This window comes from Mobula birostris, chromosome 17 (assembly GCF_030028105.1).
Source record: "Mobula birostris isolate sMobBir1 chromosome 17, sMobBir1.hap1, whole genome shotgun sequence".
NCBI classification, from domain to species: domain Eukaryota; kingdom Metazoa; phylum Chordata; class Chondrichthyes; order Myliobatiformes; family Myliobatidae; genus Mobula; species Mobula birostris.
Genome location: NC_092386.1, coordinates 2,398,417 through 2,413,511, shown reverse-complemented (window position 1 = coordinate 2,413,511; position 15,095 = coordinate 2,398,417). Strand labels below are relative to the sequence as shown.

The 15,095-nt window shown below is 41.6% G+C and overlaps 1 protein-coding gene across 5 annotated transcripts in view; it reads right to left on the bottom strand.

Annotated features, from left to right (window-relative positions):
* mctp1a (multiple C2 domains, transmembrane 1a) overlaps positions 1-15,095 on the bottom strand; it is a 559,392-nt gene that overhangs the window by 110,154 nt on the left and 434,143 nt on the right. For all 5 annotated transcript variants that reach the window (XM_072281200.1, XM_072281201.1, XM_072281204.1 and 2 more), the window contains one exon: positions 587-646. In XM_072281200.1, the coding sequence (XP_072137301.1) occupies positions 587-646 (60 nt within the window). The remainder of the gene's footprint in view (positions 1-586; positions 647-15,095) is intronic.

Here is a 15,095-nt window from a genome sequence, read left to right as displayed (position 1 = left end):
AAATGATGCCCTCTCATATTAGTCATTTCCACCCTGGGAAAAAGTCTCTGGCTGTCTACTTGATCTGTGCTTCTCGTCATCTTGAACAATGCTATCTCTGTGTAGTTTGCACAAAGTTACATATAAGGAAAACTTTCCAGTAAACTGTAGAAACATTTTAAATGTGTGGCAATTGTTACAGCATTTTATTTTTTATTTACTCTGTTTTCTCAGATGCACTCAGCAATTTACTCTGTATTTTTACCAGCCACCACTGGTACACCAGTTCTAAAACTCAGTTTTCTCCTTCAGAAGTTTGTCATTTCTCTTCTGTACAAAGGATTACTTTTTTCTCTAATGTGCTGGCACCTGCATGACCACACCAACATACATGCATTAAAATATTGCTTAACTTCGAGGCCTGAGAAAAAGTTTTCCCCTTCCCCATTGTAAACAGTAACAGTTGTTAGGATGATAAACAGCTCTCTCCAATTATCTGTACTCCAGCACTTCAAACACTCCTTTCCAGTCTGCAGAGCTCCATCAGGTTGAAAAACAGAAGTCCTTAGTACCTGAGGGAAAACAGAGGTATTCATCGGATAATTACCTTGTCAACTCTGTCCTCTTCATCCTCCTCATATGCTATCAAGCTCTCTTCTAACTCTTGCTGTGAGAGAGAAAACAGAAAATGCCGTAGTCATCAGCAATGTGACGATAAACCATGTGTCTGGGATTACTATGAGGTTGTACTTCATAAATAGCACTGCAATGAGATAAATTTTAAACTCTCTTTTGAGGTCTCTGTTGTAATGTAGAGTAACATGGAAATAAGTTCACACATAACGAGGTTCTAAGAGCAACAATGAAATACATGGGAAGCCAGAGAACTTCTGTTACTGAGGAGGTTGAACAGATATCTATTTGCCATCACACCAGAACACTGGTTTGTTTCGAACACCACTGCAGCTTCTTGCCTTCCACCATCAGGTTTCTGAATGGACATTAAAACTATCTCACTTTTTGCACTACTTAATTAATTTATTTTTATAGAGTACTTCTTATTGCAATTTATAGTTTTTTGTTGTGTATAACAATGTACTGCTGCCACAAAACAACTCTCATGACATTTCCCAATAATATTAAACCTGATTCTGATTCTAACATCAACTAAATGGGAAAATTGGCACCAACTTGACATCTGAGATAGAGGGGGTGCAGGTAACTAGAATGGCCGATCTGATTAACTGCCTGGGGGAAGAAACTTTTAAAATGGTGTGAAGTTTTTTGTTTTACTGGCTGTAAAGCTTTGCAACAGGGATTCCAACATTTTTTATGCTCATGGACCCCTACCATTAACCAGGTGTCCGTGGACCCTGTGTTGGGAATCACTGTCCCACAGGGAAACTTACAGAGGAACTCTTTGACAAGAATTCTGTTCACACAGAGTAAAACTGTAAGTCCATTAGGCATACTGTGGGAGCAGAAGTAGGCCACTCAACCCTTCAACATTCTATCATATCTGACCCCATTCTCCTGCCTTCTTCCTGTAACCTTTGATGCCCTGACTAAAGAAGAACCTATCAACCTCTGCTTTACATGTACTCAATGACTTGGCCTCCATAGCCGTCTGTAGCAATGAGTTCCACAGATTCACCACCCTCTGGCTAAAAAAAAATCCTTCTCCTCTCTGGTATAAGTAGACGTCCCTCTATTTACTTTGAATTTCTGAGGCTTTGCCCTCTGGTCCTAGACTCAACCAGGATAGGAAACCTGCTCTCCACATCCACTCTATCCAGGTCTAGTAAAAGTTGGCAAGGCACAATTTTTCTCTGTATTTTATTAATCAATAACACTTAAATTGCAGAAAATATCATCATTAGACAAACTTATATACTTCTAGACAAAACAATCTTCGAGTAAAACACAGATATTTGATTGTCTTAAGGTAATCTCAACAATACAATCTTACTGGTGCAATAAGTATACTTCTTAAAAGGACTTGAATATTTTACAATACATGGGACACAAGCAATATGAACTGCATTTTGTTACAATAATATGTTCTTTTGTAGCATTTCCTAGTGTTACTGTATTTGAATTCTACATTGACATGTATCTAATGTAAAAGTGATCTGGAAATCCCCCACAATGTGTAACAATTTATACAGTAAACTACACAATGTCATGAGGCAATGATGAAAACCGTGCCTGCTTATTCCTGCTAATGCACTGACAGCTTATAGACTGGGCAATATAGAAACATAGGTCTCCCTAATGCTTTCAATTCATTAATGAGTATAGCAAATCAATCCAAATTCAACTTCAAACACTATTTACTATTCCATGGTGTTTATTTAAGGGCATGAACTTCTATTTTTCCCAAAGCAAATGACTATATTTACAAGACAACAATGTAAAAGTGTTTTCGCACATCACAGACTCCATTGTTTTCAGGATGAACCCTTTACATCAGGATTAGTTACCCCGTTACTCAGCTTTTCAAATAACCCTTCACAATCAAATGATTTCATCGACAAAATCAGAATCACAGATAACTACATCTTTTCACTTAGGAAATCTCTGCTGAATAAGCAAATCAAAACCTGAATTTGCAATAGTTTCTCACGTTCTGGGTCACAGTTATAACAGTGAGCTGCCACGCATTATTACATGCTACAGCCCTGGTTACAAGACTACATTGAAGCTTTACTAAAGGGTAAGTAAATACTTCACTACTTTATCAAGACAAAGTGACCTAGAATGGAGTTTGTCATGATTAGGAATGGACAAAAAAAATGGTTCAAACTCACTGTTAATCAAGACCATCAAAGAGAAAAAGATATTTTCAAAGTAAATATCAGGCTTGAAGTTCTGCTTCTAATTCCAAGTGTTTTCGAAATGATAATACTAACCCTTAAATTAAAAAATGACTACCATTTTATAGCTAGACAAGCATTCAGGTACTTGACAAAACTCCAAAGTCACATTGAAATAACAGCAATAATTAATTGCTGATCATCGATTTCTTGAACTTCTGGTAATGCCCCCCATCCTCACTCTCTTTCATCATTTCCCATCCCTTTTCCCTCTCTCACCTTATCTCCTTGCCCACCTATCACCTTCTTTTGGTCCCCCTCCTCATTTTCTTTCTTCCATGGCCTTCTGTCTCTGTGACCAATTTACTTCCCAGCCCTTTACCATCCCCTCCCCCTTCAGATTTCACCTATTGCCTTGTGTTTCCTTCTTCTTTTAAATCTACTCCTCAACTTTTTTTTTCCTCCAGTCCTGCCGAAGGGTTTCGGCCCGAAACATTAACTATACTCTTCTCCTAGATGCTGCCTGGCCTGCCGAGTTCCTCCAGCTTTTTGTGTGTGTTGCTCAGATTTCCATCATCTGCAGATTTTCCCTTGTTTGTTAGTAATTAATTGGGGTGATTATAAATCTTCCAAGAGGACTACATCCTTGTCGTGGTTTGGAGGCTTGTGTGGAGATGTTGGAGAGCTTTGATATCTGGAGTCTGGGCTTTATGCTTTGGCTCTTGGTAGGGTCACCCATGCCAAATGCCAAACAGATCAAAGTGTAGAGGCCAGACTAAGAATGATCCACCGGTCGTCCCGGTTTGGGGGTTCAGCTCAGGGCTAACAATCCTGACTGGTTAAACAAAACTGTTACAGAAACAGTAATGAAGAATTCCCCAACATCTGAGTGTGATGGTATTCCTGAGTCTCCATGCAGGACTTTCCTGACTGAAAACCGAGAGGAAGCTACTGGCACAATGCAGGAAGGCGTGAGCACCACCAGACAGACGGAGAAGGAATCCTTGATTGCTGCCCTAAACGCCAGTGGTGTAATGGGCAGTTAGTGATTATAAATGATCTCTTGAAAATAACTGAATTCCCTGTGAATCCACAACATTCATTTAGATAGTTGTGCTCTTCTCAGACAAGAGATGCAGTAATCTTAATCAGAATCAGGTTTAATATCACTGGCATATGTTGTGAAATTTATTGTCATGCAGCAGCTATACATTGTGACACATAATAATTAAAAACTATAAATTACAATAAGATGTATCCATAAAAAATTAAATTAAATAATTAGTCCAAAAAAGAGAGCAAAAAAATATTGAGGTAGTGTTCATGTCCATTCAGAAATCTGATGGTGGAGGGGAAGGAGCTGTTAAGTGTGTGTCTTCAGGCTCCTGTACCTCCTCCTTGATGGTAGCAATGTCCTGGGTCATGGGAGTCCTTAATAATGGATGCCACTTTTTTGAGGCATTGCCTTTTGAATGTATCCTGAATGCTGGGGGGCCTAGTGTCCATAATGGAGTTTACAACTTTCTACAGCTTTCTCCAGTCCTGTGCAGTGACTCCTCCATAATTCAAAACTCTTTTTACAAAAGTCAATTAACTGACTTAACATGTGATTTTAAAATAAATATGAGCTTGTTAACAAAACTAATTAGTATGATGGACTGGAAACTGTATCTCGTTATGCAGTATGTTTACATATTATGAGAAACTATTTCTATGAGATATTACGAACTTGGTTAACGGTACTTCATGCCTGTGGTATGCATCAGCACAGAGGCCACTGAAATGCAGGTTTGATGACTGGCAATATCGCGGCTGATGTTGCAGAGCTAATCAAGTTCATATGAACTCAAAGACCGGTGCAGGTTTGAAACGGAGGGCGGGTCCTGATTATGGAATAAAGATTAGGTTTAGTATATTAATGAAGCCATCCCTACCTCAGTAAATATCCTTGCCAATGAAATAGGAAAGATTTTTGTGTTGAATGGACGGTTACCACAAGTTTCCTGTAGTGGGTGAGTCTAGGACCAGAGAGCACAGACTCAGAAAAGAGGGATGTCAATTTAGAACAGAGATGAGGAGGAATTTCTTTCACCAGAGGGTGATGAATCTGTGGAATTCATTGCTGTGGAGCCCAAGTCATTGGGTGTATTTAAGGCGGAGGTTAATAGGTTCTTGATTAGCCAGGGCATCAAGGGTTATGGAGAGAAGGCAGGAGAATGGGATTGAGAGGGATAATAAATCAGCCATGATGGAACAGCAGTGTGGATTTAATGGACCAAGCGGCCTAATTCTGCTCCTACCCCATATGTCTAACACCAATCCTGATCCCTGATGCCCATCTCTCAGTTACTGTCTGAAGGCAAAGCTATCCTGGTTCAGCCTGGAATGCTGGAATGTCCCAAATGTCATTGCAGTAGCTCACATGTTAAAGTCTGTATTCTGTATGCAACTTTCAAAGTCATCTGTGACTTCTGCACCTTTCACATGAGATACGATTTGTGATTGCTGTCTATATTCGAAAATGGTTCTGCTTTGTCCCTGCACAAAACTGGATGAGACCACCCACAAAGAAGGTTTAACCGTGCCTTTTAAACCTGGAAAAATATACTGTTTCATTCACAATGTTATGTCCTCTCAGAAGCCTCTCTGCACAACTACAGAACCCAAAACAAACAAAATTCTCGAAGAGCAATGATAATTTGAACCTTATGATAACATCTATGCAAACAAAAAGTCTGTAGTTTTAATTTTTAATCCTTGTTCATAAATCATAAATAAATAAGTATTTCCTTTGCATCAAATAGCATTCAGAAGTAAAAACCAAAATAAATCTAAACATTAGTGATTTTATTGAAAGTTAAAGTGGATTCCAGGGAAATAACTATTTCTGCCCCCATGGTACCTAAGACTGATTTGGGGATCAATGAATCAGGCTGGTCTGGACCTGATTTTTTCTGGAGCCATTGCACATAAAGAGATCACAACATATGTTTGTGTGGGAATTGATTTACATTTTATGAGTGTAAATGTAATAATAGGTTATTGACATTGTATGGATTGAGGTCTGTCTAGAAACACTGAGGTCAGTCCACTGCACCTACGGTTCAGCTGACTTCACACAGATTCAATAACCTCATTATTAGTCATTTTGATCACTCTGTTTTACAATGCATGGTCAGTTTGTCAAAAGCTGCAGAGATTTACTAACCTGTGACCACTTCTCATTAACCTTTTGGCTGCTGACTTTGTAGGAATTTTACTATTTATGCTATTTATGCAGTGCAGTTTGTTTCAAATCAGTGGGAGTGAAATTGATCTTCAGAGACCATGCAAATTGGACAATAGTGAAAGGCTTCTTTTACATCCTGAGTTATTTTATTTCCCAAAAAATCCACTTCCCTCACAGGGAAACGATAACGAATAATTATCCGGGTAATAGTGAATGAATTTTCCATGGACACAGATGAATTTGTTCGTTGTTATATGGTTCACTCATATTTGTCCCACTCCCAGTAGGTAGCATCCACGCCAGGACCACCAGACTTAACAAAAGGTAGGGCTGATCAACACCTCCACTCCCCCAACCACCACTACTTTATCATTTCCTGTCAGAGACACCTTATGTACAGACACTCCTGTGCCTAGTGTCACTTTTGACCATAAGACATAGGAACAGAATTAAGCCGTTCAGCCCATCGAGCCTGCTCTGCCATTCCATCATGGCTGAGCCCAGATCCCACTCAACCCCATACACCTGCCTTCTCACCATATCCTTTGATGCCCTGACCAATCAGGAAACAATCAACTTCTGCCTTAACCATACCCACGGACTTGGCCTCCACCGCAGTCTGTGGCAGAGCAATATGGACAAACAATCAATCTATGTATATAAGATCTATTAAATATTTATATTTATTGTCTTTTTTGTTCTTTATCTTATTGTGATTATTTCTGTGTAGCATCAGATCAGGAGTAACAATTATTTTGTTTTCCCTTGCACTTGTGTACAGGAAATGACATTATGCAATCTTGAATCTTGAATGGTTTACATTTTAAAGATTTGAGTTTAACCACCTTTGTTCATTTAGGTAACTTAAACAAAGTTAGTGGCGTTATAAAGGTACAGATTCCAGCTTCTCTTTGCCCACTGAATACCCGAGGGAAGGAATGCAATCGGAATCTCACAGCGTTTTGAACTGTGTGGTGTGTGAGTCAGTCTCCACATCTTCAATAACAGGTTCAGGTAATAGCATTAGAAATCAGCATCAGAAGATGCTACTGAGACGAGGATTCCTTGATAGTGTGGAGATGGATTGTCGTCCTTGTTCAACTCTTGTATTCTAGACCACTTGAAATGAATGCTAACATTGCATTTGTCTTCCTCACCACCGACTCAATCTGCAAGTTAACCTTTAGGGTGCACAAGGATTCCCAAGTCCCTTTGCATCTCAGATGTTGGATTTTCTCCCCGTTTAGAAAACTGTATGCACATTTATTTCCACTACCAAAGTGCATGATCATGCATTTTCCAACATTGTATTTTATTTGCCACTTTCTTGCCCATTCTCCTAATCTGTCTAAGTCCTTCTACAACCTACCTGTTTTCTCAACACTACCTGCCCCTCCATCAATCTTCATATCATCTGCAAGCTTGGCAACAAAGCCATCTATTCCATCATCTAAATCATTGATATACAGCATAAAAAGAAGCAGTCCTAACACCGACCCCTACTGAACCCCACTAGTCACTGGCAGCCAACCAGGACAAAGATCCTTTTATTCCCACTCGCTGCTTCCTACTAATCAGCCAATGCTCTCACCATGCCAGTAACTTTCCTGTAATACCATGAGCTCTTAACTTGGTAAGCAGCCTCATGTGTGGCACCTTGTCAAAGGCCTTCTGAAAGTCCAAATATACAACATCCACTGCATCCCCTTTATCTATCCTATATGTAATCTCCTCAAAGAATTCCAACAGGTCTGTCAGACAAGATTTCCCCTTAAGAAAACCATGCTGACTTTGACCTATCTTGTCCTGTGTCACCAAGTACTCCATAGCCTCATCCTTACCAATTGACTCCAACATCTTCCCAACCATTGAGGTCAGGCTAACTGCTCTATAATTTCCTTTCTGTTGCCTCCCTCCTTTCATAAAGAGTGGCGTGATATTTGCAATTTTCCAGTCCTCTGGCACCATACCAGAGTCCAATGATTTTTGAAAGATCATTAGTAATGCCTCCACAATCTCTATCGCTACCTCTTTCAGAACCCTAGGGTGCAGTTCACCTAGCCCGGGTGACTTATGTACCCTTGGGTCTTTCAGTTTTTTGAGCACCTTCTTTCTATTGACAGTAACTGCACCCACTTCTGTTCCTTCACACACTACAACATCAGGCACACTGTTATTGTCTTCCACAGTGAAGACTGATCTAAGATACTCATTTAGCTCACCTGTCATCTACTCGTCCCCCATTATTATTTCTCCAGCCTCATTTTCTTGCGGTCCTATATCCATTCTCATCTTCTTTTATTCTTTATGTACTTGAAAAAGCTTTTACTATCCACTTTGATGTTGTTTGCGAGCTTGCTTTCATATTTCATCTTTTCCCTCCTAATGATTCTTTTAGTTGTTCTCTGTGGGTTTTTAAAAGCTTCCCAATCCTCTGTCTTTCCACTAATTTTTGCTTTATTGTATGCTCTCTCTTTTGCTTTTACATTAGCTTTGACTTCCCTTGTCAGCCATGGTTGCACTATTTTGCCATTTAAGTATTTCTTTGTTTTTGGAATACAGACGTCTTGCAATTTCCTCATTTTTCCCAGAAACTCAAGCAATTGCTGCCCTGCTGTCATCCCTGCCAGCATCTCCTTCCAATTTACTTTGACCAACTCCTCTTTCATACCACTGTAATTTCCTTTACCCCACTGAAGGAAGCAATTCAGGAACAACTTCTTCCCCTTGGCTCTCTGATACCTAAATGGACATTGAACCCATAAACACCACCTCACTTTTTAAATGTCTATTGTTTCTGCTTTTGCATAATTTTTAATCTATTTAATTACATGTACTGTAATTGATTTACTTTCTTTTCTTCTAGATTATGTATTGCATTGAACTGCTGCTGCTAAGTCAACAAATTTCACGTCACGTGCCAGTGATAATAAACCTGATTCTGAAATACTGCTGTGTCAGACTTTATTTTCTCCCTATCAAATTTCACGTTGAACTCAATCATACTGTGATCACTGCCTCTTAAGAATTCTTTTACCTTAAGCTCCCTAATCACCTCTGGGTCACTACATAACAGCCAACGCAGTATAGTTGATTCCCTACAACACACACAAAATGCTGAGGAACTCAGCAGGCCAGGCAGCATCTATGGAAAAGAGTACAGTCGACATTATGGGTTGAAACCCTTCAGCAGGACTGGAGAAAAAAAGCTGAGGAGTAGAATTAAAAGGTGGGTGGAGGGGAGAGAGAATCACCAGGTGAGAGTTGAAAGCTGGAGAGGGAGGGATGAGGTAAAGAGCTGGGAAGGTGATTGGTGAAAGAGACAGAAGGGCATGGAAGTAAGAAATAAGGGGAGGAGGAGCACCCGAAGGAGTTGATGGAAGGGCAAGGAGATGAGGTGACAGAGGGAAAAGGAGATGGGGAATGGAGAAGTGGGTGGGGGGCATTACTGGAAGTTTAAGAAATTGATGTTCATACCATCAGGTTGGAGGTTACCCAAACAGAACATAAGGTGTTATTCATCCAACCTAAGTGTGGCCTCATCACGACAGTGGAGGAGGCTGTGGATGGACATATCGGAATGGGAATGGAAGTGGAACTAAAATGGATGGCCACTGGGAGATCCCACTTGTTCTGGCAGATGGAACGTAGATGCTCAGCGAAGCAGTCTCCTAATCTACGTCGGGTCACAGTGATGTACAGGAGGCCAGACCGGGAGCACTGAACACAGTAAATGACCCCAATAAACTCACAGGTGAAGTGTTGCCTCACCTGGAAGGACTGTTTAGGAGCCTGAATGGTAGTGAGGAAGGAGGTGTAAGGGCAGGTGAAGCACTTGTTCCACTTGAAAGGGTAAGGGCCAGGATGGAGATCAGTGGAGATGGACAAATGGACAAGGGAGTCGTGCAGGGAGTGATCCCTGTGGAAAGCAGAAAGTGGGGGGGGGGGGGGGGGGAGGGGAAGATGTGCTTGGTGATGGTAGTGCAACATGATCATACACCTTATGACTAGATGCTCCATGCATTGTGACATAACACTTTGAGTACAGTATTTGCTACGCTTTTTGATTCTGCATCCCTAAGGCACTGATTCTCACTCTGGTGGCTGCAATCTGTCCCTTTTGAACAGGTCATACCTCCCCCAGGAGAGATCCCAATAATCTGAAGCCTGCCCCCTGCACCAGCTTCGCAGTCACGCATTTATCTGCCAAATCATCTTGTTTCTCCCCTCACCGGGCCATGGCACAGGCAGCAATCCAGAATTACTACCCTGGAGATCCTGCTTCTCAGCTTTCTACCTAGCTCTCTAAAATTCTCTTTCAAGGACCTCTTTGCTTTTCCTTCCTATTTACCAAGACATCTGTCTGCTAAGCCTCCCCCTCCAATCATAGAAACATAGAAAACCTACAGCACAATACAGGCCCTTCCGCCCACAAAGTTGTGCTGAACATGTCTCTACCTTAGAAATTACTAGGCTTACCCACAGCCCTCTAATTTTCTAAGCTGCATGTACCTATCCAGGAGTACCTTAAAAGACCCTATCATATCCACCTCCACCACCGTTGCCGGCAGCCTGTACCACGCACTCACCAATCTCTGCGTAAAAAACTTACCTCTGACATCTCCTGTGTACCGACTCCCCAGCACCTTAAACCTGTGTCCTCTTGTGACAACCATTTCAGCCCTGGGAAAAAGCCTCTGACTATCCACACGATCAATGCCTCTCATCATCTTATACACCTCTATCAGGTCACCTCTCATCCTCAGTCGCTCCAAGGAGAAAAGGCCAAGTTCACTCAACCTGTTTTTATAAGGCATGCTCTCCAATCCAGACAACATCCTTGTAGATCTCCTCTGCACCATTTTTATAGTTTCCACATCCTTTCTGTAGTGAGGCGACCAGAACTGAGCACAGTACTCCAAGTGGGGTCTGACCAGGGTCCTATATAACTGCAACATTACCTCTCGGCTCCTAAATTCAGTTCCAAAATTGATGAAGGCCCATACACGGTATGCCTTCTTAACCACAGAGTCAACCTGCACAGCTGCTTTGAGCGTCCTATGGACTTGGACCCCAAGATCCCTCTGATCCTCCACACTGCCAAGAGTCTTACCATTAATACTACATTCTGCCATCATATTTGATCTATCTAAATGAACCACTTCACACTTATCTGGATTGAACTCCATCTGCCACTTCTCAGCCCAGTTTTGAATCCTATCAATTTCCTGCTGTAACCTCTGACAGCCCTCCACACTATCCACAACACCTCCAACTTTTGTGTCATCAGCAAACTTTCTAACCCATCCCTCCACTTCCTCATCTAGGTCATTTATAAAAATCACGAAGAGTAAGGGTCCCAGAACAGATCCCTGTGGTACACCACTGGTCACCGACCTCCATGCAGACTATGACCCGTCTACAACCACTCTTTGCCTTCTGTGGGCAAGCCAGTTCTGGATCCACAAAGCAATATCCCCTTGGATCCCATGCCTCCTTACTTTCTCAATAAGACTTGCATGGGTTACCGTATCAAATGCTTTGCTGAAATCCATATACACTACATCTACTGCTCTTCCTTCATCAATGTGTTTAGTCACATCCTCAAAATGTAGTTTCCTTGATTCCTGCAAAGTTGGCAGGCGGCATGTTAGCGGTGAATCATGTTGGTCATGTTCACCTCTCAACGTAAATCCGCAGAACAATTTGATTTAAAGGGATATTTTTGAATTGTACATTAGTAGTACAATAATTAAGATTAATTCCAAACTATTTTATGCAAAAGAACAATTTTTACAATTTCAAAATCCTATCTGCTCTCTAAAAGAGACTACAGAGGGTTGACAAATTATTGCCAAGCAGATAACATTATTGGATATGAAGCTCAGTCTATGCAGATAAAAAGCTCCAAATGAAAATAAAGACCCCAGGGAAATGTCGAGTATGTGAGTCTAGGACACAGACTGGAGGTTAAAGGCCTGAAATGTTAGAGTTGGAGAGTCCGAGGCCATGGACAGGAGGCCAGGAGGTGACCTCTCTGGGGCTGGAGGTCAATCCTTGTGTTGGCTGTTCAGGCTGTTAATGCAAACAATATATCTCACATGTTTCAATCTACGTTTGATAAATACTGAAAACCTGAAGTTGATTGAAATTTGCTAGCAGAATTTTATCTTTCTATTTTTCTCTCTTTCATGTATCTACATAATTGATAGGCGTGCATATATTGCCCATCCTTGAACAGGCAGTGAGGTCAGTCCAGTCCTGATCTTCGGACCGAAGTACTTCCACTGTGCTGTTGGGGGTTGAATTCCATTCCATGATGAAAGGGTGGTGAGACCATTCCAAGTTGGAATGGGCTGTGACCTGGTCCTCTGTGCCTGAGGCGTATTTCCTTTTTTTTTTGGCGTGTGCCTGCGTGCGTGCGAGTCTGTGCATGTGCGTGTGTCCGTGATGATGTCCTTTTCATGGCTTTTACAAGGTGCAGAGCGAGAGAGAGAGAGAGACTGTGTGGCGCACCACTCCTCACACAGACATTTTTGCAGTATTTTCCCTTTATTTTACGAGGTTGAGTTGTGATCTTGACACTCAACCCAGCACGGATGGAAGCGGACCCGACTAGTTTCGAACCCGGGAACCTCCGCTCCCGGGTCCGGCACCGATGTCATTGTGCCACCAGCTGGCCCGAGGCGTATTTCCTTGTATGGTAGAGGTCACATGATTGGCAGGTGCTGTTCTAGTAACTTGAGTTTAGTGACTATTGTGCACTTTGCAGGAGAACAATATTCATTACAGTCGTTGTGTTCTGGTGGGGAAGGGAACGAATGTTTAGGGTAGTGGATTGGAATTCCAATCAAGGGATGTATTTCATCATGCATAAAATCCAGCTTCTTCAATTCTGCTGGAGCTGCATCCATTCAGGGAATTGGGGAGCACTCTATCACATTCCTGATTGGAAGGCCTTTTGAATGTCAAAGACCTGACATTCACTGTGGGATGTCCAGTCTGTGGCCTGTACTGGCAGTCACAGTATTTATGTCATTGCTTCTGCTGAGATTCTGGTCAGTGGGCAGTCTGAAGGCGTACCATTTAGTAGGCTATTTGTCCTGTGATTAGGCTAAATCATAGGATTGCTGGACAGCGCAGCTCGAAGGGCTGGAAGGGCCTATTCTGCACTGTATCTCCAAATAAATAAATACTGCAAAGACAAACTGGTGACTCAAGTTTTAAGAGGATATTGAGAGACTATGTTTCTGCAGAAGTTTTGAAGCTTTTTTTTACACTGATTCAGACAATGTGGGTGTATTCCTCTGGAAATTCCCTTCCCATTAACAGCAGTGAGGCTGCTCATAGTCATGGTTGTAAAATGAATGGGTTTAATTTATCAGTCACGGGAGATACCGAGTTATAGAGAAAGGTCCTTTGGCCCATTTAGTCTGTGCTGAGCCTAATCCCACCAACCCACACACAGACCTTAGCCCTCCATACCCCACTCATCCATGTATCTATCCAAGTTTCTTTTAAACATTGAAATCGAGCTTGCATGTACCACTTGTGCTGGTAACTCATTTCACACTGACCGCCCTCTGAGTGAAGAGGCTTCCCCTCATGTTCCCCTTCAACTTTTCACCTTTCTCCCTTAAGCCATGATCTCTGGCTGTAGTGCTACCCACTCTCAGAGGAAAGAACCTGCTTGCATTTACCATGTCTACATCACTCATAATTTTGTACATCTCTACCAAGTCCCATCTCATTCTCCTACGTTCCAAGGAATGAAATCTTTTCCCTGTAATTCAGGTCCTCAAGTTTTGGCAATATCTTTATAAATTTTCTCTGCACTCTTTCAATCTTACTGTTATCTTTGCTGCAGGTAGGTGACCTGAACTACACACGATACTCCAAATTAGGCCTCACCAACTTCTTATATAACTTCAACATAACATCCCAAGTCCTGTACTCAATACCTTAAGTTATGAAGGCCAATGTGCTAAATTTAAACTTTTGAACTTAATTGCAATAAAATCACTCTTCTTTTGTTTAAACTCAGTGTGAAGTAGAATATAGTTTAACTGTGGTGGAAAATTCAAAGATTCAAAGTACATTTATTATTATGTATACAGAATACAACTCTGAGATTCCTTTCTATAACAGTGGACTTGCACAATTATTTTCATATTGGACTTGGTAGACTTTTTTAACTCGTAATTTTGAAAAATTCAGCCTTTAACTGTGACTAACAACTAAGAAATAGACTTGCCCACACACCACTTAGAGATGGCACCAACATGGAAATTCTCTTCTCTGCGTGGCGAGATACTGTTTTCATTTCTTGTTTTTTATTCCTAATGTTTTTTTACCACTGGGCATGATATTAATTTTGAATATAATAACACATCAGCTACAAATTTCACTGTGGATATCTGAGATGACTAAAGGCATTTCTCCCTTGGACTCGGCAAAAGAACAAAGTTCAATTGGTTTCATGAACTCTGTCTCCCTCTGCAGGATAGGCTTGGTACAATATTTCACAGTCAAAGAATTTGTCACTATTATATTTCCTGATAGCAGGCTTGGGCTGGAACAGGCACAAGCTACAATTAAGTTTCCAGTAAGCTTTTTTTTCTGTCAGTACATAGCTAGTGTGGTGAGAACAGGACCAGTAGTAGTGGTATATTGCATGTGTAAGAAATGGGAACTCTGGAAGACCTCCAGTCTCTCTGATAACTACACCTGCAAGAGGTGCACCAAACTGTAGCTCCTTAGAGAATGTGTTAAGCAACTGGAGCTGCAACTTAATGTCCTTTGGCTCATATGGGAGAATGAGGAGGTGACAGAGAGCAGCTACAGGGAGATAGTCACCCCTAAGCTGCAAGAGGCAGGGACCTGGGTGACAGTGCAGAGTACCCCTCTGGCCATTGCTGCTTTAGATAATGAGAGACGCTGCAGTGAGCAAGTTGCTGGCACAATGTAGCAATGGACCTCAGGAGAGGTAAAGAGAATAAGCAGCCAGTGCAGAGTACCCCTCTGGCTGTTGCTGCTTTGGATACTGTCGGGGCTGGAGGGAGCAACCCTGT